General features: G+C 51.1%; 1 protein-coding gene and 1 long non-coding RNA gene across 2 annotated transcripts; one reads left to right on the top strand and one right to left on the bottom strand.

Moving 5' to 3' along the window:
- On the top strand, positions 1–25,169 carry yju2b (YJU2 splicing factor homolog B). The gene is made up of 9 exons (XM_072490794.1): positions 1–139; positions 3,492–3,545; positions 4,791–4,873; positions 7,158–7,213; positions 8,201–8,261; positions 13,003–13,145; positions 16,346–16,518; positions 19,961–20,099; positions 24,650–25,169. The coding sequence occupies exons 1-9, from the start codon at positions 137–139 to the stop codon at positions 25,084–25,086; spliced, it is 1,149 nt and encodes a 382-aa protein (XP_072346895.1). The 5' UTR covers positions 1–136; the 3' UTR covers positions 25,087–25,169.
- Positions 24,679–26,420, bottom strand: LOC140403136 (uncharacterized). Its single transcript, XR_011938257.1, has 2 exons — positions 26,280–26,420; positions 24,679–25,093 (listed from the first exon to the last, which is right to left on the bottom strand). It is a non-coding gene; the product is annotated as an uncharacterized lncRNA (long non-coding RNA).
- Positions 26,421–26,719: the final 299 nt, after the last annotated feature.

Genomic DNA, 26,719 nt, shown 5'->3' with positions numbered 1-26,719 from the left:
CACTTTGTGTCTATGTTGAGGGATTGAACCTGAGGATACATCTGGAGAGCATTCATGCAAGGTTTCTTATTGTCCACAGAGTTTTGGATTGTCCACGAACCTGCTTGGCATAGGACGGAAAGTTCAGAAATAACCAATGGTAAATTTGTCATTCAAGCAGTTGTTTTGAAAATGAATATTTATGTGCAGAATATGAATCAATGGTGTTTAACTAAAGGCCTTGGTTGTACTGCCTTTCCTTTGGAGATCTGAGCCCTGTTTACAACCCAAGTTGCAAATGTCTAAATTTCAGCCCTGCCTTTACAAAGCGCAGGCAGGGAGGGGTCGAAGGGCCTGTTCCTGTGCTGTAATTTTCTATCGACCTGCGTTGCCATCTTCAGGGTACAATGGACCTGAACTCCCAGAATTCTCTGTACATCAATTTCCCCCCAGGACTCTTCCATTGACCGTAGAGTCCGCTCTTGAATTAGATCTTCCAAAATGCATCACCTCGCATTTGCCTGGATTGAACTCCATCTGCCATTTCTCTGCCCAACTCTCCAATCTATCTATATTTTGCTGTATTCTCTGACAGTCCTCCTCGCTATCTGCAACTCCACCAATCTTAGTATCATCTGCAAACTTGCTAATCAGACCACCTATACCTTCGTCCAGATCATTTATGTATATCACAAACAACAGTGGTCCGAGCACGGATCCCTGTGGAACACCACTAGTCACCCTTATCCATTTTGAGACACTCCCTTCCACCACTACTCTCTGTCTCCTGTTGCCCAGCCAGCTCTTTATTAATCTAGCTAGTACAACCCCTGAACCCCATACAACTTCACTTTTTCCATCAACCTGCCATGGGAAATTTTATCAAACGCCTTACTGAAGTCCATGTATATGACATCTACAGTCCTTTCCTCATCGATTAACTTTGTCACTTCCTCAAAGAATTCTATTAGGTTTGTAAGACATGACCGTCCCTGCACAAAACCATGCTGCCTATCACTGATAAGTCTATTTTCTTCCAAATGTGAATAGATCCTGTCCCTCAGTATCTTCTCCAGCAGTTTGCCTACCACTGACGTCAATCTCACAGGTCTATAATTCCCTGGATTATCCCTGCTACCCTTCTTAAACAAAGGGACAACATTAGAAATTCTCCAATCCTCCGGGACCTCATCCGTGCTCAAGGATGCTGCAAAGATACAAGACCATAAGACATAGGAGCGGAAGTAAGGCCATTCGGCCCATAGAGTCCACTCCACCATTCAATCATGGCTGATTTCAACTCCATTTACCCGCTCTCTCTCCATAGCCCTAAATTCCTTGAGAAATCAAGTATTTATCAACTTCTGTCTTAAAGACACTCAACGTCCCGGCCTCCACCGCCCTCTGTGGCAATGAATTCCACAGACCCACCACTCTCTGGCTGAAGAAATTTTTCCTCATCTCTGTTCTAAAGTGACTCCCTTTTATTCTAAGGCTGTGCCCCCGGGTCCTAGTCTCCCCTGCTAATGGAAACAACTTCCCTACATCCACCCTATCTAAGCCATTCATTATCTTGTAAGTTTCTATTAGATCTCCCCTCAACCTCCTAAACTCCAATGAATATAATCCCAGGATCCTCAGACGTTCATCGTATGTTAGGCCTCCCATTCCTGGGATCATCCGTGTGAATCTCCGCTGGACCCGCTCCAGTGCCAGTATGTCCTTCCTGAGGTGTGGGGCCCAAAATTGCTCACAGTATTCTAAATGGGGCCTAACTAATGCTTTATAAAGCTTCAGAAGTACATCCCTGCTTTTATATTCCAAGCCTCTTGAGATGAATGACAACATTGCATTTGCTTTCTTAATTACGGACTCAACCTGCAAGTTTACCTTTAGAGAATCCTGGACTAGGACTCCCAAGTCCCTTTGCACTTCAGCATTATGAATTTTGTCACCGTTTAGAAAATAGTCCATGCCTCTATTCTTTTTTCCAAAGTGCAAGACCTCGCACTTGCCCACGTTGAATTTCATCAGCCATTTCTTGGACCACTCTCCTAAACTGTCTAAATCTTTCTGCAGCCTCCCCACCTCCTCCATACCAGGGTCCCGGGTTCAATTCCGGCCTTGGGTGACTGTGTGGAGTTGCGCTTTCTCCCCGTGTGTGCGTGGGTTTCCTCCAGGGGCTCCGGTTTCCCCTCTCAGTCCAAAGATGTGCTGGTTAGGGTGATTGGCCATGCTAAATAGCCCTGAGTGTCCAAATGGTTAAGTGGGGTTAGGGTTGGGGCGTGGGTCTAGGAAGGGTGATCTTTCGGAGGGGAACCAGCAATCAAATTGGGAGGGGGAGTAGGCCGTTTGACCCATCAACCCTGTTCCGCCATTCATCAAGATGGCGGCTGATCTGTCTGTGGTCTTAATTCCACAAAGATAACCTTTGATTCCCTTGTTAGTTAGGGGTCTTTGTTAGTCAGGAATCTACCTCTGACGCTGCCTCCACTGCTCTCTGCAGAACAGAAGTGCAAAGTCTCATGACCCTCTGAGAGGGGAAAGTTCTCCTCATCACCAATTTAAATGGGAGATTCCTTATTTTTAATATCTTCAAATTCTAGTCTCTCCCACAAGTAGCTTCCGGTATCCACTCTTTCAAATCCCCTCAGCATCTTGTACGTTTCAATAAGATCACCTTTCAATCTTCTAAACTCCATTGGTTTAGGTTCAACCTGTCCAACCTTTCCTTCGAAGATAACCTCCCATCCCAGATATCCGTCAAGTGATATCTGCTCCAACTGCATTTATATCCTTTCTTAAATAAGGAGAGCAAAACTGTACACAGTACTCTGGATTTGGTCCCACCAATGCCCTGTACAGCTTTAACAAAGCAAGTAGGTAAATACTTTATGATTCCATTCCCCTTGCAATAAAGGCCAACGTTTAATTTCCCTTCCTAGTCACATCTTGTACCTGCGTTCTAACTTTTAGCGATTCATGTCCCAGGACACCCAGATGCCTCAGTGCCTCAGAGTCCTGCAATCTCTCTCCATTTAAATCATTTGCTGTTTTTCTATTCGTCCTGCCAAAGTGGACAAGTTCACACTTTCCCCTATTACACTCCCATCTGCCAAAGTTTTGCCCAATACTTAACCTATCTATGTTCCTTTGCAGACTCCTTATGTCTCCTACCTATCTTGTCATTGGCCAATTTAGCAATCATACCATCAGTGCCTACATCCAAGCCATTGATGTGAATTGTAAATCGTTGAGACCCCAGCACTGATCCCCTTTGTCTATACAAAAATGACCCAGTGGGCCTACTTACTATTTCCTGTTAGCCGACCAATTAACTATCCCTGCTGATATGTTGTCTCTACATCACAAGGTCTTATTTTACGTAGTAACCTTTGATGTGGCATCTTGTCAAAAATGCCTTCTGGAAATCTGTCTGGTGCCTCTGGGGAGGAGTGTATTCCAGGGAAAAGGACCTTTCTACTCATAGAACCAATGTTTCTCTCCTACAGGGGGAAAGGAAAGGTGTGAATAAGTATTACCCTCCGGACTTTGATCCTGTCAAGGTAAGAGTTCAGTGTATTTGAGATTAATTTCTTGGAGCAGTGGGAGACGTGCAAACTATATCCACAAGCATGTTTTCAGGGCAACTGCACACTATCGTCACTCTACCATATGGTCATAAGTGAAGAGATTTGCTGCAATGTTCAGTACCATACCCAGTTCCTCAGATATTGACACAGTCCGTGTCCATATGCAGCAAGACCTAGACAGCATTCAAGCTTGGGCTGATACGTAATATTCACGCCATACAAGTAGCAGGCAATGACCACCTTTAATAAGAGAGAATCTGACCATCTTGCCTTGACGTTCAATGGCATTACCATCACTGAATTCCCCACTTTCAACATCCTGATGGGTTACCTTTGACAAGACACGTAACTAAACCAGTAACCAATCAAAACAAGTCAGGGTGGTGAGTGACTTGTAGGGGAACCTCCAGGTGGTGGTGTTCCCAGGTGTCCACCATTCACAAGGCAAAAGTCAGGAGTGTTTTGCATTTGCATGGATGAGTGCAGTTTCAACAACACTCAAGAAGCTCAACCGGGTTCCCAGCTTCAATGGCACCCCCTTCAACCTCCCTCCCTCCACCACCGACGCACAGTGGCAGCCGTGTGTGCCATCTACAAGATGCACCACATTGACTTACCAAGGCCAGACCCACGAACACTACCATCTAGAAGAACAAGGGCAGCAGATACCTGGGAACCCCACCACCTGGAGAGTACCAGGGAACCCCACCACCTGGAGGTTCCCCTCCCAAGTCACTCACCATCCTGACTTGCAAATATATCGCCGTTCCTTCACTGTCGCTGGGTCAACATCCTGGAACTCCCTCCCTAACAGCACAGTGGGTGTACCTACACCTGAAGGACTGAAGCGGTTTAAGAAGACAGCTCATTACCTCGAGGGCAATGAATGTTTCCCTACCAGTCATGCCCACATCCCAGGAATAATTTTTATAATTACAGCTGGCATTTAGTGCAGTTAAAATAGTAAACATTAATAGCATTTAACACTATCAGGCAAGCTGGAGCGAGTGACAACTTGGAGGATTTGGGGGAGGGGTTAGGGTGGGTGGGAAAATTTGGCGATGGGGAGGGGGAGAAGGTGGGTGGGGATCGTTGTTGGGGGAGGGTTTCGTTTGGGTGGGATTTAACTGGCCGATAACTGCTCTGCCTTTAAAGCTGCAATGTCTCTTTTTTTTATCCATTTACTCAACTGGTTGATGTGCATTTGCACCCGGACAGCATGGCTCCCTCAACAAATACAGGAACAGTCACCCCCTGCGGGAAAGAGCACGGAAGCTCTCGCAGGGGATTCTCATTATCCGGTGAGTCCCCCATTTTCAGTCTGATCAGCCTTCCCGTTTTTTATTGCATTGGGGGTGATTGATAATTGGTCGGCTGCGTGTCCGGAGCCGGGGTGATCGGTCAGGCTGCGTGTCCGGAGGCGGGGTGATCGGTCAGGCTGCGTGTCCGGAGGCGGGGTGATCGGTCTGGCTGCGTGTCCGGAGCCGGGGTGATCGGTCAGGCTGCGTGTCCGGAGCCGGGGTGATCGCTCCGGAGCCGGGGTGATCGGTCAGGCTGCGTGTCCGGAGCCAGGGCAATCGGTCAGGCTGCGTGTCCGGAGCCGGGGTGATCGGTCAGGCTGCGTGTCCGGAGCCGGGGTGATCGGTCAGGCTGTGTGTCCGGAGCCGGGGTGATCGGTCAGGCTGCGTGTCCGGAGCCGGGGTGATCGGTCAGGCTGCGTGTCCGGTGCCGGGGCGATCGGTCCGGCTGCGTATCCGGAGCCGGGGTGATCGGTCAGGCTGCGTGTCCGGAGCCGGGGTGATCGGTCAGGCTGTGTGTCCGGAGCCGGGGTGATCGGTCAGGCTGCGTGTCCGGAGCCAGGGCAATCGGTCAGGCTGCGTGTCCGGAGCCGGGGTGATCGGTCAGGCTGCGTGTCCGGAGCCGGGGTGATCGGTCAGGCTGCGTGTCCGGAGCCGGGGTGATCGGTCAGGCTGCGTGTCCGGAGCCGGGGTGATCGGTCAGGCTGCGTGTCCGGAGCCGGGGTGATCGGTCAGGCTGCGCGTCCGGAGCCGGGGTGATCGGTTAGGCTGCGTGTCCGGAGCCGGGGTGATCGGTCAGGCTGCGTGTCCGGAGCCGGGGTGATCGGTCAGGCTGCGCGTCCGGAGCCGGGGTGATCGGTCAGGCTGCGTGTCCGGAGGCGGGGTGATCGGTCTGGCTGCGTGTCCGGAGCCGGGGTGATCGGTCAGGCTGCGTGTCCGGAGCCGGGGTGATCGCTCCGGAGCCGGGGTGATCGGTCAGGCTGCGTGTCCGGAGCCGGGGCGATCGGTCAGGCTGCGTGTCCGGAGCCGGGGCGATCGGTCAGGCTGCCTGTCCGGAGCCGGGGCGATCGGTCAGGCTGCGTGTCCGGAGCCGGGGTGATCGGTCAGGCTGCGTGTCCGGAGCCGGGGTGATCGGTCAGGCTGCGTGTCCGGAGCCGGGGTGATCGGTCAGGCTGCGTGTCCGGAGCCGGGGCGATCGGTCAGGCTGCCTGTCCGGAGCCGGGGTGATCGGTCCGGCTGCGTGTCCGGAGCCGGGGTGATCAGTCTGGCTGCGTGTCCGGAGCTGGAGTGATCAGTCTGGCTGCGTGTCCGGAGCCGGGGTGATCAGTCTGGCTGCGTGTCCGGAGCTGGGGCGATCGGTCAGGCTGCGTGTCCGGAGCCGGGGTGATCGGTCAGGCTGTGTGTCCGGAGCCGGGGTGATCGGTCAGGCTGCGTGTCCGGAGCTGGGGCGATCGGTCAGGCTGCGTGTCCGGAGCCGGGGTGATCAGTCTGGCTGCGTGTCCGGAGCTGGAGTGATCGGTCAGGCTGCGTGTCCGGTGCCGGGGCGATCAGTCTGGCTGCGTGTCCGGAGCCGGGGTGATCAGTCTGGCTGCGTGTCCGGAGCTGGAGTGATCAGTCTGGCTGCGTGTCCGGAGCCGGGGTGATCAGTCTGGCTGCGTGTCCGGAGCTGGAGTGATCAGTCTGGCTGCGTGTCCGGAGCCGGGGTGATCAGTCTGGCTGCGTGTCCGGAGCCGGGGTGATCAGTCTGGCTGCGTGTCCGGAGCCGGGGTGATCAGTCTGGCTGCGTGTCCGGAGCCGGGGTGATCAGTCAGGCTGCGTGTCCGGAGCTGGAGTGATCAGTCTGGCTGCGTGTCCGGAGCCGGGGTGATCGGTCCGGAGCCGGGGTGATCAGTCCGGCTCCGTGTCAAGAGCCGGGCCAATTGACTGCATGCTGTACCTTGGTATTATAGAAACCCTGTTGTTTCCTGTTATTTGCTGTTTGCTGGACTATAATTGATGTCAAGGTGCCCCACTTCGGCAGGGGGATTTGAAAAATGGTTTGTTCCCATAGTTTTTTTCCAGCCAAACTTGTGTGTGTGGGAATCGGGCTGATTGATTTGGCAGAGATAGACCTGTTCCCCTGATCGATGTCCTGACAATACTCAGTGTATGGGCTAACACCTTGGCCTCTTGGCTGGTGTACCAGACAGGGTCCAGATTCATTGGAAATGAAACTTCAGGTTGAGCAAGTCAGGATTGTTTAATTGGAGTAGTTTTGAACTTTACTTTCTTTTGTCATTTCCTCAAGGTTTGAGATGCCATATAACATCTGGTGTGACGGATGTGGGAAGCACATTGGAATGGGTAAGTCTGATAATGCGAAGGGGCTCGGCTCTACGCTGTGGGTTTGGTTCCCAGGAAAGGGTTTGCAGCCATTTTACGGAGGTGCTGTCAGGAGGAAAGTGCAGTCGGACCCTCATTGAGGTGTATGGTCTTTGTGCTATACCTGCCCTGGGAGTGTTTGATGGGGACAGTGTAGAGGGAGCTTTACTCTGTATCTAACCCCGTGCTGTACCTGTCCTGGGAGTGTTTGATGGGGACAGTGTAGAGGGAGCTTTACTCTGTATCTAACCCCGTGCTGTACCTGTCCTGGGAGTGTTTGATGGGGACAGTGTAGAGGGAGCTTTACTCTGTATCTAACCCCGTGCTGTACCTGTCCTGGGAGTGTTTGATGGGGACAGTGTAGAGGGAGCTTTACTCTGTATCTAACCCCGTGCTGTACCTGTCCTGGGAGTGTTTGATGGGGACAGTGTAGAGGGAGCTTTACTCTGTATCTCACCCCGTGCTGTACCTGTCCTGGGAGTGTTTGTTGGCGTCAGTGTCGAGAGAACTTTACTCTGTATCTAACCCCGTGCTGTACCTGTCCTGGGAGTGTTTGATGGGGACTGTGGAGAGGGAGCTTTACTCTGTATCTAACCCCGTGCTGTACCTGTCCTGGGAGTGTTTGATGGGGACAGTGTAGAGGGAGCTTTACTCTGTATCTCACCCCGTGCTGTACCTGTCCTGGGAGTGTTTGATGGGGACAGTGCAGAGGGAGCTTTACTCTGTAACTCACACAGTGCTGTACCTGTCCTGGGAGTGTTTGATGGGGACAGTGTAGAGGGAGCGTTACTCTGTATCTAACCCCGTGCTGTACCTATCCTGGGAGTGTTTGATGGGGACAGTGTAGAGGGAGCTTTACTCTGTATCTAACCCCGTGCTGTACCTGTCCTGGGAGTGTTTGATGGGGACAGTGTAGAGGGAGATGTATTTTGGTGTTAATGGGGTGACCATGTTCTTTTTTGGTTCTAGGTGTCCGGTACAATGCAGAGAAGAAGAAAGTTGGGAACTACTACACAACCCCTATCTACAGGTACCAGAGTCCATTATCAAGGATTTCATAGCATTTGGAAAGCAGGGGTGCAATCAGACAAAGTCAGCATGGATTTACGAAAGGGAAATCATTGGCAAATCTATTGGAGGTCTTTGTGGATGTAACTAGTCGAGTTGACCAGGGAGATCCGGTCGATGCGGTTTATTTAGACTTTCATAAAATCATAGAATTTACAGTGCTGAAGGAAGCCATTCGGCCCATCAAGTCTGCACCGGCCCTTACAAAGAGCACCCTACTCAAGCCCACGTAACTACCCTATCCCAGTAACCCCCACTTAACCTTTTTAGGACACTAAGGGGCAATTTAGCATTGTCAATCCACCTAACACGCACATCTTTGGACTGTGGTTAGAAACCGGAGCACCCGGTGGAAACCCACTCCGACACACGGAGAACGTGCAGACTCCGCACAGACAGTAACCCAGCCGGGAATCAAACCTGAGACTCTGTGAAGCAACTGTGCTAACCAATATGCAACCGTGCTGCCCTGAAGGCTTGCGACAAGGTCTCACACAGCAGATTACTATGTAAAGTTAAAGTGCATGGGATTGCGTGTAGTATCTTGAGGGTGAACTGTGAGGAGGATACAGCGATGTTTTAGCAGGAGTTGGACAGGCTGAGTGAGTGGGCATATGCATGGCCGATGCAGTATAACATGGATAAATGTGAGGTTACCCACTTCGGTAGCAAAATAGGAAGGTAGATTGTTATTTGAATGAGTGTAAATTGAGAGAGGTGGATACTCAGCAAGACCTTGGTGTTCTCGTGCATCAGTCACTGAAAGTAAGCGCACAGGTATAGCGAGAGGATTTGAGTATAACAATAGGGATGTTTTACTGAAATTGTACAGGACATTGGTGAGGCCACACCTGAAGTATTGTGGGCAGTGTTGGTGTCCTTATCTGAGGAAGGATGTTCTTGCTATGGAGGGAGTGCAGCGAAGGTTTACCAGACTGATTCCTGGGATGGCGGGACTGTCATATGAGGAGAGACTAAGTCGTTTAGGATTATAGTTATTGGAGTTTAAAAGAGTGAGAGGGGATCTCATAGAAACTTATAAAAAAATGTTCCCAATGGTGGTGGTGGTGGGGAGGGGGGGGGGGGGGGGAAGAGAGAGAGAGGGGGGGAGAGAGAGTCCAGAACTAGGGGTCATAGTTTGAGGCTAATGGATTTTTAGGACTGAAGTGAGGAGAAATGTCTTCACCCAGAGTGTGGTGAATCTGTGGAATTCACGACCACACAAAGTAATTGAAGCAAAAATATTGTGTAATTTCAAGAAGGAATTAGATATATCTCTTGGGGCTAAAGGGATTGAGGATATTTAGATTTATTGTCATGTGTACCGAGGTACAGTGAATATTGTTCTGTGTACAGTCCAGGCAGATCGTTCCATATATGAGAAAACGTAGGACATACAATAAATCCACAACGTAAATACATAGGCATGGACATCGGGTGAAGCATACGGAGTGTGGTACTACTCAGTAGAGAAGATGTGTGAAGAGATCCGTTCAGTCCATTAAAGGGCCATTCAGGAGTCTGGTAACAGCGGGGAAGAAGCGGTTTCGGAACCTGTTAGTGCGTGCTCTCAGACTTTTGTATCTTTTGCCCGAAGGAAGAGGTTGGAAGAACGAATAGCCCGGGTGGGAGGAGTCTTTGATTATGCTGCCCACTTTCCCAAGACAGTGGGAGGTGTAGACATAGTTAAGGATGGGAGGCGGGCTCGAGTGATGGAGTGGGCTGTGTTCAGGACTCTCTGTAGTTTCTTACGGTCTTGGGCCGAGCAGTTGCCATACCAGGCTGTGATACAGCCAAATAGGATGCTTTCTATGGTGCACCTGTAAAAATTGGTAAGAGTCAACGTTGACATGCTGAATTTCCTTAGTTTCCTGAGGAAATATAGGTGCTGTTGTGCTTTCTTGGTTGTAGCGAGACATGGGTGGACCAGGACAACAGAAATTCATCCCAAGGAGGAGGAAGCATGCTAAGGGGAGAATGAGACATTCATGGCTGATGAGGGAAATGAAGGATAACCTAAAAGAAAAAGCAGACAAGGTGGCAAGGATTAGTGAGAAGCCAGAGGATCGGGAAGCCTTTAAAAGCAATAAGGGTGGGGGGGGGGGGGGGGGGAGAAGATCAAATATGAGTGCAAGCTGGCTAGTAAGATAAAAGATTTCAAGAGTTTTTTTTCAATATATAAAAAGTAAGAGAGACTAAAAATATACATTGGACCACTGGGACATGAGGCTGGAGAAATAGTAACAGGAGACAAAGAAATGGCAGAGGAACTGAATAGCTACTTTACATCAGTCTTCACGGTGGAAGACACAGTGGGATACCAGAACTTCAAGAGAATCAGGGGCAGAGGTGAGTGTAGTGGCCATCACTCAGGCGAAGGTTCTGGGGAACTGAAAGGTCTGAAGGTGGATAAATCACCTGGACTGGATGGACTACACCCCAAGGTTCTAAAAGAGATAGCTGAGGAGATTGTGGAGACATTGGTGGTGATCTTTCAGTAATCACAGGAAGCAGGGAGGACCCAGAGGACTGGAAAATGACTAATGTAACACCGCTGTTCAAGAAGGGAGGGCGGGAAGCAGAAGACGGGGAGCTCATAGGCCGGTTAGTCTGACTTCGGTCGTCGGTAAGATTTTCGAGTCCATCATTAAAGATGAGATTGCGGAGTATTTGGAAATGCATGATAAAATAGGACTGAGTCAGCATGGCTTAGTCAAGGGGAGGTCATGTCTGACAAATCTGTAGAATTCTTTGAGGAGTTAACAAGGAAGTTAGACAAAGGAGAACCAGTGGATGTGATCTATTTGGATTTCCAGAAGGCCTTTGACAAGATGCTGTATAGGAAGCTATTAAATAAGTCAAGAGCCCATGGTGTTAAAGGTAAAATACTGCCAAGGATTGAGGAAGAAGGCAGAGAGTGGGAATAAAAGAGTCTTTTTCAGGCTGGCAGCAGGTGACTAGTGGTGTGCCACAGGGGTCAGTGTTGGGCCACAACTTTTCACAATATAATAATCTTTATTATTGTCACTGCATTGAAGTTACTGTGAAAGGCCCCTAGTCGCCACACTCCAGCACCTGTTCGGGTACACCGAGGGAGAATTCAGAATGTCCAAATTATCTAACAGCACGTCTTTTGGGACTTGTGGGAGGAAACCGGAGCACCCGGAGGAAACCCACGCAGACACGGGGAAAACGTGCAGACTTTGCACAGTGACCCAAGTCGGAAATCGAACCTGGGACCCTGGAGCTGTGAAGCTATAGTGCTAACCACTGTGCTACCATGCCACCCACATAATATACATTAACGATCTGGAAGAGGGAACTGCGGACACCGTTTCTAAGTTTGCAGATGATACAAAGATCTGTAGAGGGACAGGTAGTATTGAGGAAGCAAGGGGGCTGCAGAAGGACTTGGACAGGCTAGGAGAGTGGGCAATGAAGTGGCAGATGGAATACAATGTGGAAAGTGTGATGTTATGCACTTTGGTAGGAAGAATGGAGACATAGACTATTTTCTAAATGGGAACTGGCTTTGGAAATCAGAAGCACAAAGGGACTTGGGAGTCCTTGTTCAAGATTCTCTTTGTTAATGCGCAGATTCAGTCGGTAATTAGGAAGGCAAATGTAATGTTAGCATTCATGTCGAAAGGGCTAGAATAAAAGAGCAGGGATGTACTTCTGAGGCTGTATAAGGCTCTGGTCAGACCCCATTTGGAGTATTGTGAGCAGTTTTGGACTCCGTATGTAAGGAAGGACGTGCTGGCCTTGGAAAGGGTCCAGAAGAGGTTCACAAGAATGATTCCCGGAACGAAGGACTTGTTGTATGAGGAACGGTTGAGGACTCTGGGTCTGTACTCGTTGGAGTTTAGAAGGATGAGGTGGGATCTTGCTGAAAATTACAGGATACTGCGAGTCCTAGATCGAGTGGATTTGGAGAGAATGTTTCCACTTGTAGGAAAAACTAGAACCCGAGGGCACAATCTCAGACTAAAGGGACGATCCTTTAAAACAGAAATGAGGAGGAATTTCTTCAGCCAGAGGGTGGTGAATCTGTGGAACTCTTTGCCGCAGAAGGCTGTGGAGGCGAAATCATGCAGTGTCTTAAAGACCGAGAAAGATTGATTAATAAGGGGATCAGGAGTTATGGGGGGGGTGAAACATATCAGCCATGATTGACTCGATGGGCTGAATGGCTTAATTCTGCTCCTATGTCTTATGATTTTATAGGACAGATTGTTGTGCACACCTATGAATTTGAAGCTGTCGACCATCTACATCTCGGCCCCGTTGATGCTGACGGGTGTGTACGATACTTCGCTTCCTGAAGTCGATGACCAGCTCCTTAGTTTTGCTGACATTGGGGGAGAGATTGTTGTCGTTACACCACACCATTGGGTTCCCTATCTCCCTCCTGTATTCTTAACACATCGTTGTTGGAGATCTGACCCACTACGTTGTACGAGGGAGGCGGGATCAGAGTATTGAACTTGATGATCAGCCATGATCATAATGAATGGTGGAGCAAGCTCGAAGGGCCGAATGGCCTCCTGTTCCTATTTTCTATGTATGTTTCCATCTACTTCACAATTCCTATCTACAGGTACCACCTGCCACACATTCTGTGTTCCCCGCACATACACTGCCTCACTTTGTTGTCTCCTCTCTCTGTCTCGTTAATAAGGGGGTGATGTTGGATTTTACAGGTTTCGGATGAAATGCCATTTGTGTGTGAATCACATTGAGATGCAGACTGACCCCGCGAACTGTGACTATGTGATTGTGAGTGGAGCCCGGCGCAAAGAGGAACGATGGGACATGAAGGACAATGATCAGATTTTAACCACTGGTTAGTAACGCAGGAGAGAGCAACAGGATGCAGATAGTGGACTGACGGTCGCGGGGGGGGGGTCGGTGCGGAGGGGTGGGTGTGCCTCACGGCGCTGAGGACCTGGGTTTGGGGCGGCACGGTGGTGCAGCGGTTAGCACTGCTGCCTCACGGCGCTGAGGACCTGGGTTCGATCCTGGCTCTGAGTCACTATCCGTGTGGAGTTTAATGTGGAGATGCTGGCGTTGGACTGGGATGGACACAGTAAGAAGTCTCACAACACCAGGTTAAAGTTCAACAGGTTTACTTGAAAACACAAGCTTTCGGAGCGCTGCTCCTTCAGCAGGTGAGGTGGAGGCAGGTTCACAATCACAGCATATATATTGTCATGTGAGAGTACCTTTAAGAAATGGGTGTTTATTAGTGATGTCAGAATGTGGGTGGAGCTGGGCTGTCTGTCAGCTTTTTACTTTCGCTTTAGGCTGTTTGCTGCAGGGTGTGTTTTAGTTTCGTTTTCAGTGTTGGAGCTGAAGCCACATAGAGCAGGTGTACTGCTGTTCTCTCTGCCATCAAAAGACTATCTCTTGATCAGTTGGTGAATTCAGAATTATAAATGTTTTCAGTAGTGAATGTAAACCTGATGTGCTTCTGATAAAGGTTTTGTTTTAAGTCGTATGGATGTTAAAAAGGAAAGCTTAAAGATTTACTTAGTGTTGTATTCTTTGGGGGTTGTATTTGAATTAATGGTTGCTAAGATGTTCACTGTATGTTTTAAAAAGGTTAACTTGAGTTCATAGAATAAACATTGTTTTGCTTTAAAAATTACTTTTCCATTTCTGCTGTACCACACCTGTATAGTGGGCCGTGTGCTCCCCACACCACAATCTAGTAAAAGTTGTGGGTCAGGGGAACTCCATGATACACTTTGGGGTTCTCTAAACCCTGGCCCATAACAATATATATAAACACAATTACAAGATAATTACAGATTGGAATGTAAAGAATGTCTGGAATGTGAGACTTTACAGGTAAACAAGTCTTTAACAGGAACGGTGTGAGTGGAGTGAGTGATAATCACAGGTAATTGAGGCATGGATTGTCTCAAGCCAGGACAGTTAGTAGGATTCTGCAAACCCGGGCAGTATGGTGACGGTTACACGTAATGTGACAGGAACCCGAGATCCCGGGTGAGGCCATCCTCATGCGAGCGGAACGTGGCTCCCAGTTTCTGCTCAGTGATTCTATGTTGTGTGTCTTGAAAGCAGCCTTTTTATGGAATTTACAGAGCAGAAGGAGGCCATTCAGCCCATCGAGTCTGCACCGGCCCTTGGAAAGAGCACCCTACTTAAGCCCACACCTCCATTCTATCCCCGTAACCCAGCAACCCCACCTAACGTTTTGGACACAAAGGGGCAATTTAGCACGGCCAATCCACCTAACCTGCACGTCTTTGGACTGTCGGAGGAAACTGGAGCACCGTTAACATGTTTAGGGTGGAAGCTGGAGAAATGGAGCGTCGTGAGGTTATCCAAAGAGAAAATGCTGGTCAGGCGGCATCTGTACGGAGAGAAAAGGGCTAATGTTTCGAGTCCAGGTGACCCTTGGTTGTGAGGTTATCCGTGGGCTTGCGGTGGAGTGAGGTGCTAAGGTGCCTGTCCTTGATGGAGGTGCGTGTGTCCTTAGACAACTAGGACTTCTTCCAGACACGGCACAATCATCGGGCCATGTTTGCACCTCAATAAGCCAATATCTTCACACACATGTTCGAGGAAGATCTCTTTGCCACACGGGAACTTTAACCGCATTATACACTAGATACAGCAATGACATTTTCTTCCTTTGGGCCCACGGCGAAGAATCACTGAAACGACTACACAATGGCATCAATAAGTTCCATTCCACCATCAGACTCACCATGGACTACTCTCCAGAATCGGTTGCATTCTTGGACACACTCATCTCCATCAAGGACTTCGCTTTATCGCAAGCCCACGGATAACCTCATGATGCTCCACTTCTCCAGCTTCCACCCTAAATACATTAAAGAAGCCAGCCCCTATGGACAATCCTCCGTATACACAGGATCTGCTCAGACGAGGAGAAACGCAACGCACCTACAGATGCTGAAAGATGCCCTCGTAAGAACGTGATATGACTCATCGATCGACAGTTCTGAAGCGCCACAGCGACAAACGGCACCGATCTCCTCAGAAGACGAACACGGGACACAACCGACAGAATATCCTTCGTCGTCCAGTACTTTCCCGGAGCGGAGAAACGATGACATCTTCTTCGGAGCCTTCAACACATTATCGATGACAACGAACATCTTGCCAAGGCCATGTCCACATCTCCTACTTGCCTTCAAACAACCGCCTAACCACACGCCATGGGAACCTCTGCAAGTCGTGCCGTTTCATCGACATGGATACTACCATCATGTGTGAGACCACCACCCACCAGGTACGCGGTACCCACTCATGCGACTCGGCCAACGTTGTCTACCTCATACGCTGCAGGAAAGGATGTCCCGAGGCGTGGTATTTGGCGAGACCATGCAGACACTGCGACAACGGATAAGCGGACACCGCGCAACAATCGAGGAACACTTCAGCAGTCAAGGACATTCAGCCTCCGATCTTCAGGTAAACATTCTCCAAGGCGACTTTCAAGGCACACGACAACGCAGAATCGCCCACCAGAAACTTGTAGCCAAGTTCCGCTCGCATGAGGACGGCCTCACCCGGGATCTCTGGTTCCTGTCACATTACATGTAACCGGGTTTGCAGAATCCTACTAACTGTCCTGGCTTGAGACAAGTCACACCTCAGTTACCTGTGATTATCACTCACTCCGTTCACACTTTGTTCCTGTAAAGACTCTCATTCCAGACATTCTTCACGTTCCAATCTGTAATTATCTTGCAATTGTGTCTCTCCACACATCCGCTGCGTTTGTGAACCTGCCTCCACTTCACCTGAGGAAGGAGCAGCGCTCCGAAAGCTAGTGATTTCAAATAAACCTGTTGGACTTTCACCTGGTGTTGTAAGACTTCTCCCCGTGTCTGTGTGGATTTCGCCCCCACAACCCAAAGATCTTCAGGGTAGGTGGATTGACCACGCTAAATTGCCACTTACTTGGGGACATTTTTTTTTTTTTAATGATGTTTGGGCTGGTGTTTCTTTCTGTGTTTAAACACAAAACTACTATTAATCCTTCAGAACATGAGGAGAAGAAGAAATTGGAGACCGATCCCATGTACAAGTTGGAACATGGGGTGGGTGACCAGGAGAAGCTGAAGATAGCTGTCCCCACCCTGTCCAACATCCAGGAGATGCAGAGTGCCTGGAAGGATGACTTTGCTATTAACAGCATGCTGCGCAAAAAGTTCCGGGTAAGACTTTCTTGGCACATTTATGTTCGAATTGTAAAACAGACTCTTCTCCAACGGAGGGAGACACCGGGTCAGTGCAGACTCGATGGGCTGAATGGTCGCCTCCTGCACTGTAGGGACTGTGTGTCTGCGAGTGCTTGTGTGTGTGTGTGTCTGCGAGTGCTTGTGTGTGTGTGTGTCTGCAAGTGCTTGTGTGTGTGTGTCTGCGAGTGCTTGTGTGTGTGTCTGCGAGTGCTTGTGTGTGTGTCTGCGAGTGCTTGTGTGTGTGTCTGCGAGTGCTTGTGTGTGTGTCTGCGAGTGCTTGTGTGTGTGTCTGCGAGTGCTTGTGTGTGTCTGCGAGTGCTTGTGTGTGTGTCTGCGAGTGCTTGTGTGTGTGTCTGCGAGTGCTTGTGTGTGTGTCTGCGAGTGCTTGTGTGTGTCTGCGAGTGCTTGTGTGTGTGTCTGCGAGTGCATGTGTGTCTGCGAGTGCTTGTGTGTCTGCGAGTGCTTGTGTGTCTGCGAGTGCTTGTGTGTCTGCGAGTGCTTGTGTGTGTCTGCGAGTGCTTGTGTGTGTCTGCGAGTGCTTGTGTGTGTGTCTGCGAGTGCTTGTGTGTGTGTCTGCGAGTGCTTGTGTGTGTGTCTGCGAGTGCTTGTGTGTGTGTCTGCGAGTGCTTGTGTGTGTGTCTGCGAGTGCTTGTGTGTGTGTCTGCGAGTGCTTGTGTGTGTGTCTGCGAGTGCTTGTGTGTGTGTCTGCGAGTGCTTGTGTGTGTCTGCGAGTGCTTGTGTGTGTGTCTGCGAGTGCTTGTGTGTGTGTCTGCGAGTGCTTGTGTGTGTCTGCGAGTGCTTGTGTGTGTCTGCGAGTGCTTGTGTGTGTGTCTGCGAGTGCTTGTGTGTGTCTGCGAGTGCTTGTGTGTGTCTGCGAGTGCTTGTGTGTGTGTCTGCGAGTGCTTGTGTGTGTGTCTGCGAGTGCTTGTGTGTGTGTCTGCGAGTGCTTGTGTGTGTGTCTGCGAGTGCTTGTGTGTGTGTCTGCGAGTGCTTGTGTGTGTGTCTGCGAGTGCTTGTGTGTGTGTCTGCGAGTGCTTGTGTGTGTCTGCGAGTGCTTGTGTGTGTCTGCGAGTGCTTGTGTGTGTCTGCGAGTGCTTGTGTGTGTCTGCGAGTGCTTGTGTGTGTCTGCGAGTGCTTGTGTGTGTGTCTGCGAGTGCTTGTGTGTGTGTCTGCGAGTGCTTGTGTGTGTCTGCGAGTGTGTGTGTGTCTGCGAGTGTGTGTGTGTCTGCGAGTGTGTGTGTGTCTGCGAGTGTGTGTGTCTGCGAGTGTGTGTGTCTGCGAGTGTGTGTGTCTGCGAGTGTGTGTGTGTCTGCGAGTGTGTGTGTGTCTGCGAGTGTGTGTGTGTGTCTGCGAGTGTGTGTGTGTGTCTGCGAGTGCGTGTGTGTGTGTGTCTGCGAGTGCGTGTGTGTGTGTGTCTGCGAGTGCGTGTGTGTGTGTGTCTGCGAGTGCGTGTGTGTGTGTGTCTGCGAGTGCGTGTGTGTGTGTGTCTGCGAGTGCGTGTGTGTGTGTCTGCGAGTGCGTGTGTGTGTGTCTGCGAGTGCGTGTGTGTGTGTCTGCGAGTGCGTGTGTGTCTGCGAGTGCGTGTGTGTCTGCGAGTGCGTGTGTGTCTGCGAGTGCGTGTGTGTCTGCGAGTGCGTGTGTGTCTGCGAGTGCGTGTGTGTCTGCGAGTGCGTGTGTGTCTGCGAGTGCGTGTGTGTCTGCGAGTGCGTGTGTGTCTGCGAGTGCGTGTGTGTCTGCGAGTGCGTGTGTGTCTGCGAGTGCGTGTGTGTCTGCGAGTGCGTGTGTGTCTGCGAGTGCGTGTGTGTCTGCGAGTGCGTGTGTGTCTGCGAGTGCGTGTGTGTCTGCGAGTGCGTGTGTGTCTGCGAGTGCGTGTGTGTCTGCGAGTGCGTGTGTGTCTGCGAGTGCGTGTGTGTCTGCGAGTGCGTGTGTGTCTGCGAGTGCGTGTGTGTCTGCGAGTGCGTGTGTGTCTGCGAGTGCGTGTGTGTCTGCGAGTGCGTGTGTGTCTGCGAGTGCGTGTGTGTCTGCGAGTGCGTGTGTGTCTGCGAGTGCGTGTGTGTCTGCGAGTGCGTGTGTGTCTGCGAGTGCGTGTGTGTCTGCGAGTGCGTGTGTGTCTGCGAGTGCGTGTGTGTCTGCGAGTGCTTGTGTGTCTGCGAGTGCTTGTGTGTCTGCGAGTGCTTGTGTGTCTGCGAGTGCTTGTGTGTCTGCGAGTGCTTGTGTGTCTGCGAGTGCTTGTGTGTCTGCGAGTGCTTGTGTGTCTGCGAGTGCTTGTGTGTCTGCGAGTGCTTGTGTGTGTGTGTGTGTGTGTCTGCGAGTGCTTGTGTGTGTGTGTGTGTGTCTGCGAGTGCTTGTGTGTGTGTGTGTGTGTCTGCGAGTGCTTGTGTGTGTGTGTGTGTGTCTGCGAGTGCTTCTGTGTGTCTGCGAGTGCTTCTGTGTGTGTCTGCGAGTGCTTCTGTGTGTCTGCGAGTGCTTCTGTGTGTGTCTGCGAGTGCTTCTGTGTGTCTGCGAGTGCTTCTGTGTGTCTGCGAGTGCTTCTGTGTGTGTCTGCGAGTGCTTCTGTGTGTCTGCGAGTGCTTCTGTGTGTCTGCGAGTGCTTGTGTGTGTGTGTCTGCGAGTGCTTGTGTGTGTGTGTCTGCGAGTGCTTGTGTGTGTGTCTGCGAGTGCTTGTTTGTGTCTGCGAGTGCTTGTTTGTGTCTGCGAGTGCTTGTGTGTGTGTCTGCGAGTGCTTGTGTGTGTGTCTGCGAGTGCTTGTGTGTGTGTCTGCGAGTGCTTGTGTGTGTGTCTGCGAGTGCTTGTGTGTGTGTCTGCGAGTGCTTGTGTGTCTGCGAGTGCTTGTGTGTGTGTGTGTGTCTGCGAGTGCTTGTGTGTGTGTGTGTGTCTGCGAGTGCTTGTGTGTGTGTGTGTGTCTGCGAGTGCTTGTGTGTGTGTGTGTGTCTGCGAGTGCTTGTGTGTGTGTGTCTGCGAATGCTTGTGTGTGTGTCTGCGAATGCTTGTGTGTGTGTCTGCGAGTGCTTGTGTGTGTCTGCGAGTGCTTGTGTGTGTCTGCGAGTGCTTGTGTGTGTCTGCGAGTGCTTGTGTGTGTCTGCGAGTGCTTGTGTGGGTGTGTCTGCGAATGCTTGTGTGGGTGTGTCTGCGAGTGCTTGTGTGGGTGTGTCTGCGAGTGCTTGTGTGTGTGTCTGCGAGTGCTTGTGTGTGTCTGCGAGTGCTTGTGTGTGTCTGCGAGTGCTTGTGTGTGTCTGCGAGTGCTTGTGTGTGTCTGTGAGTGCTTGTGTGTGTCTGCGAGTGCTTGTGTGTGCGTGTGTGTGTGTCTGCGAGTGCTTGTGTGTGTGTGTCTGCGAGTGCTTGATGATTCCACTGCTTTGCTCTATTTGTCTTGAAAATTAGTTCATTCGATTAATTCCCAATGTCCTCCCGTCTCTAGGATGAGAAGAAGGTTTTGAAAGAGTTGGAAGAGAAAGATGAAGCTCTTCGGAATAAAGCGTGTCTCAGCATCCCTCTGGTTCAGGAGTCCGAGGGTGACAAGCACCTGGCTTCACTTCTTAAGCTCCGCACGATGGACTGTAAGTTGGGAGTAATCAATTAATGAATAGAATAATTTCAATTCGGAGCTGATCTTGCTGGGGGGCGGGGGGGGGCGGGGGGGGGGGGAGCGGTGCTGGGCGGTGTCTGCGCTTCTTAGCTCCCCACTGGAACGCCCTCAGTCAGGCTGACCCACTCGCAGGTTCAGGAAGCCCAGGTCCTTGTACAGAAATTCGCCCAGTGTCACTGCTAATTGTCTGGGAGTTGTGGGCAAATTGTTTGTGCCATTAGTTGTTACTGACTCCTCACCAGCCTGGTTGCCCCCAGACGGTAGGTTCTTGGCTCTGTTTCATTGGTAGATAAATCCTCGGCCAGAGCAGCCAGGAAATAAGAGAATGTGAAGCTGAATTGCTTGTTCTCCCCAGAGTGAGGTGTCGTTAGTGACTGGGCGCAAGTTGTTAATTAGCAGTGTTCAGCAAGAAAATGGAATGGAAAAGCCAGACTCGCGCTCGGCCCAGAGCAGTGCGTGGAGTTGTGCACAGGAGTGACAGCAACACACTGGATGTGTACAAGTCAACGTGGTTTTACTAAAGGGAAAAAGGGTTTTTCGGGGATGTAACTAGTGAAGGTAGATAATGGGGAACCAGTTGATGTGGGTGCCACAGAAAGGTTCATGGGAAGGATTTGTGCAGTGGGGGGGCTGAATGTTAGCGGAGTGGGGGGGCTGTGTGTTAGCGGAGTGGGGGGGCTGTGTGTTAGCGGAGTGGGGGGCTGTGTGTTAGCGGAGTGGGGGGGCTGTGTGTTAGCGGAGTGGGGGGGCTGTATGTTAGCGGAGTGGGGAGGGGCTGTATGTTAGCGGAGTGGGGGGGGCTGTGTGTTAGCGGAGTGGGGGGGCTGTGTGTTAGCGGAGTGGGGGGGCTGTGTGTTAGCGGAGTGGGGGGGCTGTATGTTAGCGGAGTGGGGAGGGGCTGTATGTTAGCGGAGTGGGGGGGCTGTGTGTTAGCGGAGTGGGGGGGCTGTGTGTTAGCAGAGTGGGGGGGCAGTATGTTAGCGGAGTGGGGGGGCTGTATGTTAGCGGAGTGGGGGGGGCTGTATGTTAGCGGAGTGGGGGGGGCTGTATGTTAGCGGAGTGGGGGGGCTGTATGCTAGCGGAGTGGGGAGGGGCTGTATGTTAGCGGAGTGGGGGGGGCTGTATGCTAGCGGAGTGGGGAGGGGCTGTATGTTAGCGGAGTGGGGGGGGCTGTGTGTTAGCAGAGTGGGGGGGGGTTGTGTGTTAGCGGAGTGGGCAGGGGCTGTATGTTAGCGGAGTGGGAAGGGGCTGTAGGTTAGCGGAGTGGGGGGGGTCTGTATGTTAGCGGAGTGGGGGGGTCTGTATGTTAGCGGAGTGGGGGGGTCTGTATGTTAGCGGAGTGGGGGGGCTGTGTTAGCGGAGTGGGGGGGTGTACGTTAGTGGAGTGGGGGGGGCTATGTGTTAGCGGAGTGGGGGGGGCTGTATGTTAGCGGAGTGGGGGGGCTGTATGCTAGCGGAGTGGGGAGGGGCTGTATGTTAGCGGAGTGGGGGGGGCTGTATGTTAGCGGAGTGGGGGGGCTGTATGCTAGCGGAGTGGGGAGGGGCTGTATGTTAGCGGAGTGGGGGGGGCTGTCTGTTAGCGGAGTGGGGGGGCTGTATGCTAGCGGAGTGGGGAGGGGCTGTATGTTAGCGGAGTGGGGGGGGCTGTGTGTTAGCAGAGTGGGGAGGGGCTGTGTGTTAGCGGAGTGGGGAGGGGCTGTATGTTAGCGGAGTGGGAAGGGGCTGTATGTTAGCGGAGTGGGGGGGTCTGTATGTTAGCAGAGTGGGGGGGGTCTGTATGTTAGCGGAGTGGGGGGGGTCTGTATGTTAGCGGAGTGGGGGGGCTGTGTTAGCGGAGTGGGGGGGTGTACGTTAGTGGAGTGGGGGGGGCTATGTGTTAGCGGAGTGGGGGGGGTGTATGTTAGCGGAGTGGGGGGGGCTGTATGTTAGCGGAGTGGGGGGGCTGTGTTAGCGGAGTGGGGGGGTGTACGTTAGTGGAGTGGGGGGGGCTACGTTAGTGGAGTGGGGGGGGGCTATGTGTTAGCGGAGTGGGGGAGGGCTGTATGTTAGCGGAGTGGGGGAGGGCTGAGTGTTAGCGGAGTGGGGGGGTGTACGTTAGCGGAGTGGGGGGCTGTATGTTAGCGGAGTGGGGAGGGGCTGTATGTTAGCGGAGTGGTAAGGGGCTGTATGTTAGCGGAGTGGGGGGGGGCTGTATGTTAGATAGTGGGGGGGCTGTGTGTTAGCGGAGTGGGGGGGGCTGTGTGTTAGCGGCGTGGGGGGGGCTGTATGTTAGCGGAGTGGGGGGGGCTGTGTGTTAGCGGAGTGGGGGGGGACTGTGTGTTAGCGGAGTGGGGGGGGATTGTGTGTTAGCGGAGTGGGGGGGGATTGTATGCTAGCGGAGTGGGGGGGCTGTGTGTTAGCGGAGTGGGGGGGCTGTGTGTTAGCGGAGTGGGGGGGGCTGTGTGTTAGCGGAGTGGGGGGGGCTGTATGTTAGCCGAGTGGGGGGGCTGTATGTTAGCGGAGTGGGGGGGGGCTGTATGTTAGCGGAGTGGGGGGGGCTGTATGTTAGCGGAGTGGGGGGGCTGTATGTTAGCGGAGTGGGGGGCTGTATGTTAGCGGAGTGGAGGGGCTGTATGTTAGCGGAGTGGGGGGGCTGTATGTTAGCGGAGTGGGGGGGGCTGTATGTTAGCGGAGTGGGGGGGGCTGTATGTTAGCGGAGTGGGGGGGGCTGTATGTTAGCGGAGTGGGGGGGCTGTATGTTAGCGGAGTGGGGGGGGCTGTATGTTGCGGTGTGGGGGGGGCTGTATGTTAGCGTGGGCAGAGTGTTGGTCAACATACAAAAAACAGCGAGTGGGCATAAACGGGACTTTTTCAAGTTGACGGGTGGTGAGTGATTGGTGGAAATGCTACAAGGATTAGCCTCAGCTATTTACAAAACTCTCGTTCTGACCCCTGAGCCAGTGTGTGGTCAGCGCCTGCCTCACTTCACCCAGAGTGACAACACTGTTGAATTTAGCTGACATTTTAAAATAATCGAGATCTTCAGCTGCCCAATAATAAGTCACCAAGTTTGTAAATTTAAGCACTATTAACCTTTATTAACAGTAACTATAATTAAATAGGCAACAAATAAAACAGGTAACTGCGATCTGACCTTTAACTCACTTCACCTTCTACACACAGTCAAGCAAACAGAGGGGAAAGAGGGGTGTAAAATAATGATGAAAGTAAAAGGATTACAATCGCAGCCCAGACCCCAGTCTGGATACTGGACAGAAACACCAACATTTTATTTTAATTTTGTCTGACTGTGAGGGAAGGATTCCTTGCTCCAGGAGTGAGTTCACGCAGAATAGGGATGTGGTAAATTGAAACACACTTTATTACTAACACGGCATTAAAATATCTTTAACATCACACAAGAAAAATAGCTTCCAATTACCCCTTAGACAATGCTAATCAATACAGTGACCCAATAACCCGTAACTGCTATCTTTACTCTCAATGAAACAACAAAACCATCTCTGCTCTCAATCCACTTTCAAATATAGAAATCGGATCCGGGCATACTTGCTTTACAGCGATGTTCTTTGACACTGTTTTAAAGAAAAGACCTGAATCCTGTCAGAACCATGCAGAAATTCCTGCTGTATTTCTTCAGAAGCTGCTCCAGCTTGTTTCAGCTCTCCTTCCAGCCACTCTGCTAATCTGCCCACAGACATCTCTATTAACTGAACTGCAGTGGGAGCAGATGCTTGACTTTGGCTCACATCTCCATTTAAAACTCAACTAAACTGCCTGATACTCTTCCCGTTAATTACATAGTCTTACCAAGCTGAAACACAATGTATCTAATTAACTCCACAAGGAATCCCCTTAATCCAAATAAAACTCCCATTAGCCCAAGCTTTTACAATGCCTTAATTGCACCACGGCTCCCAAAACCTTTCAAACTAGAATTCTTCAAAAACACTGCAGCAGTCACACTCGCACTAAATCAGGCATTTAACCCCTTACTGCACTAAATACATGCAATATATCTGAAATTCCTACATTCATCACAAAGGATAAGAGTCTTTGTTTAAGATGGGATCATACACATGGACAGTTAAAACTCATCGCCGATAACCCCATCATTACGTTCATACCCTTCAGGCACAACGTCCCCTTGGTTAAGGCAGAATGTCTCCTCTTGTGGGGGACAGCTTTACTCAAGGCCGTCAATATAAGACGATCCACAAGAAATCCAATTGGGAATTCAGGAGAAACCTCTTCACCCATAGAGTGGTGAGAATGTGGAAGCGAGAGTGGCTGAAGTGAATAGTAAAGATGTAGTTAACTGGAAACTGGACAGGCATTTGACGGAGAAGGGAATAGAGGGTGGTGTGAGAGAAGATGGGAGGAGGCTTGGATGGAGCTGAAACATTGGGATGGGCTAAATGGCCTGACTGCTGACTTGTCCTCTCTGGATGTCACAGAACAACCTGTAGGTCAGAGCAGAAGGAGTAGCAGTGATTCTGATGCTCATTATTCCTCTCTCAGCCTACGAGGACAAGCAGAGAATGAAACGGAAGGAGATCACCTCTCGGCCCTGGTTCGCTTCACCCCAAGTTGCCGGGGACGAGACCTTAAAAAAACTGGGATTGAGTAAAGTACCAACACCAAAATCCTTAAACAGCCCAAACGGATTTGCTGCAAGTGACCTGGGAATAATCCGACGAAAATCAGGAGCATGTTCAGCAATCCAGAAGCAGCAGCCACTCTTGGTGAGCAGGGATCAGGATTCCAGACTGGAGGTGGGAAGCAGAATCGATCAAAGGGACCAGGCTGCAGACCGAACGAGTCAAGAGAGTGAGAGCAGTTTGAGGGGGGAAGCTGGATTTTCTCTGCAGACTGAAACTGTGATGGACTCTGACGCCAACACCAGCTCGCTTGTTGCTGATTATTCTGACTCCAGTTCAGATGCAGACATTTCATGATCTGTGCCTGGATGTAAATAACAGACAGATATATTCCTGATTTGTAATTCATTACTGTACAATAAACTCTTAATATCAACATATCTGGAGAATTCTATCTGTATTGAAGTTAATTTACATTAATGGTGATCCTGGAGCACCGTGCTCTGTAAACCAGAATTAGGACTGCCTTGACTCCCAAGATGTCTGTTCCCAGCCAGCTTGGAAAGCTGTGACTGACACCAAATCATAGAATTGCATCAATTTTGCAACACAGAAACAGGTTTTAGGTGCAGTTAATATTGCACACCAGCCTCCTCCCACCTCACTTCACCTCACCCCATCAACATAACAGCCTAAACATCCCCTCCTCGTTTATCTAGTTTCCCCTTAAAGGCATCCATGCTATTTTCTCTCCTCCAAGTCACTCACCCTGACATGGAAATATATCGCCGTTCCTTCACTAATGGTGGGTCAAAATCCTGGAACTCCCTCCCTAACAGCACAGTGAATGTACCTACTCGATTACAGTCGTTCAAGAAGTCGGCTCACCCCCACCTTCTGAAGGGGAATTGGAGAAAGGCAACAAATGACACCCACATCCGTGGGATAGTGTGGGCCACTCTGGGTAATGATAGCTTTTCTTGGAGTGATTTATTTGTAAATATATTCATGGCTCTTTGCTTTGCCCACCCCACTCCATCAACTCTATTGAATTCTGATGATAAAGTATCTGTAACACCTTTGTCTTTTCCAACAAGCCCAAGCCTGTTCGATCCTTCCTGATAATTAAACTGGGGCCAGAGGGAGTGGCTGGGAGTGAAAAAAGCCAGGAGGGGAACATCTCCCCTCAAATCCTGGCTCAGGGTGGAGGGGGAAGAGTGAAGAGAAAGTGGCACTGTGGTTAGCAGTGTTGCTCCACAGCGGCAGGGTCCCAGGTTCTGTCTGTGCGGAGTCTGCACGTTCGCCCCGTGTATGAGTGGGTTTCCTCCGGGTGCTCCGGTTTCCTCCCACAGTCCAAAGCTCTGCAGGTCAGGTGGATTGGACATTCTGAATTCTCCCTCTGTGTACCCAAACAGGCGCTGGAGTGTGGCAACTAGGGGTTTTTCACAGTAACTCCATTGCAGTGTTAATGTAAGCCTACTTGTGACACACATAAACATTATTATGAGGAGAAAGGTTCAGAGAAGACAAAATCTCCCCTTGACACTAACAGAAGCTAGAAAGTCTTCAGTGGTGAACAAGACGTTGCCTTTCCCCGGGGGCGGGGCGCTGTTTGAGCCGCCGAGTCCTGTCTGTGTTTGTGTTAAATCAGCGGGAGGTGGACCCTGCCCCGGGCTGGCGGCTGCAAGGAACTGTGCTGGCCGGATCAGTTTCCGGTGGGGACGGGGTTGCGGGCCGGATCAATTTCCGGTGGGGACGGGGTTGCGGGCCGGATCAGTTTCCGGTGGGGACGGGGTTGCGGGTTGGATCAGTTTCCGGAGGGACGGGGTTGTTGGCCGGATCAGTTTCCGGGGGGGGCGGGGTTGCCGTCCGGACCGGTTTCCGGTGGGGACTGGATCGTTGGCCGTACCGGTTTCCGGTGGGGACGGGGTTGCTGGTCGGACCAGTTTCCGGTGGGGACTGGATCGTTGGCCGTACCGGTTTCCGGTGG

Source organism: Scyliorhinus torazame, chromosome 27 (genome assembly GCF_047496885.1).
Source record: "Scyliorhinus torazame isolate Kashiwa2021f chromosome 27, sScyTor2.1, whole genome shotgun sequence".
NCBI lineage: Eukaryota > Metazoa > Chordata > Chondrichthyes > Carcharhiniformes > Scyliorhinidae > Scyliorhinus > Scyliorhinus torazame.
Note: the sequence above shows the minus strand (reverse complement) of the source record. Positions and strands in the feature narration are given on the sequence as shown.

What these genes read in the sequence shown, in the direction of transcription:
- yju2b (XM_072490794.1), top strand. An exon ending in CAGGGGATTCTCATTATCCG is followed by an intron (nt 4,874 to 7,157) that starts GTGAGTCCCCCA and finishes CATTTCCTCAAG; the next exon opens with GTTTGAGATGCCATATAACA. An exon ending in TGATCAGATTTTAACCACTG is followed by an intron (nt 13,146 to 16,345) that starts GTTAGTAACGCA and finishes TTAATCCTTCAG; the next exon opens with AACATGAGGAGAAGAAGAAA.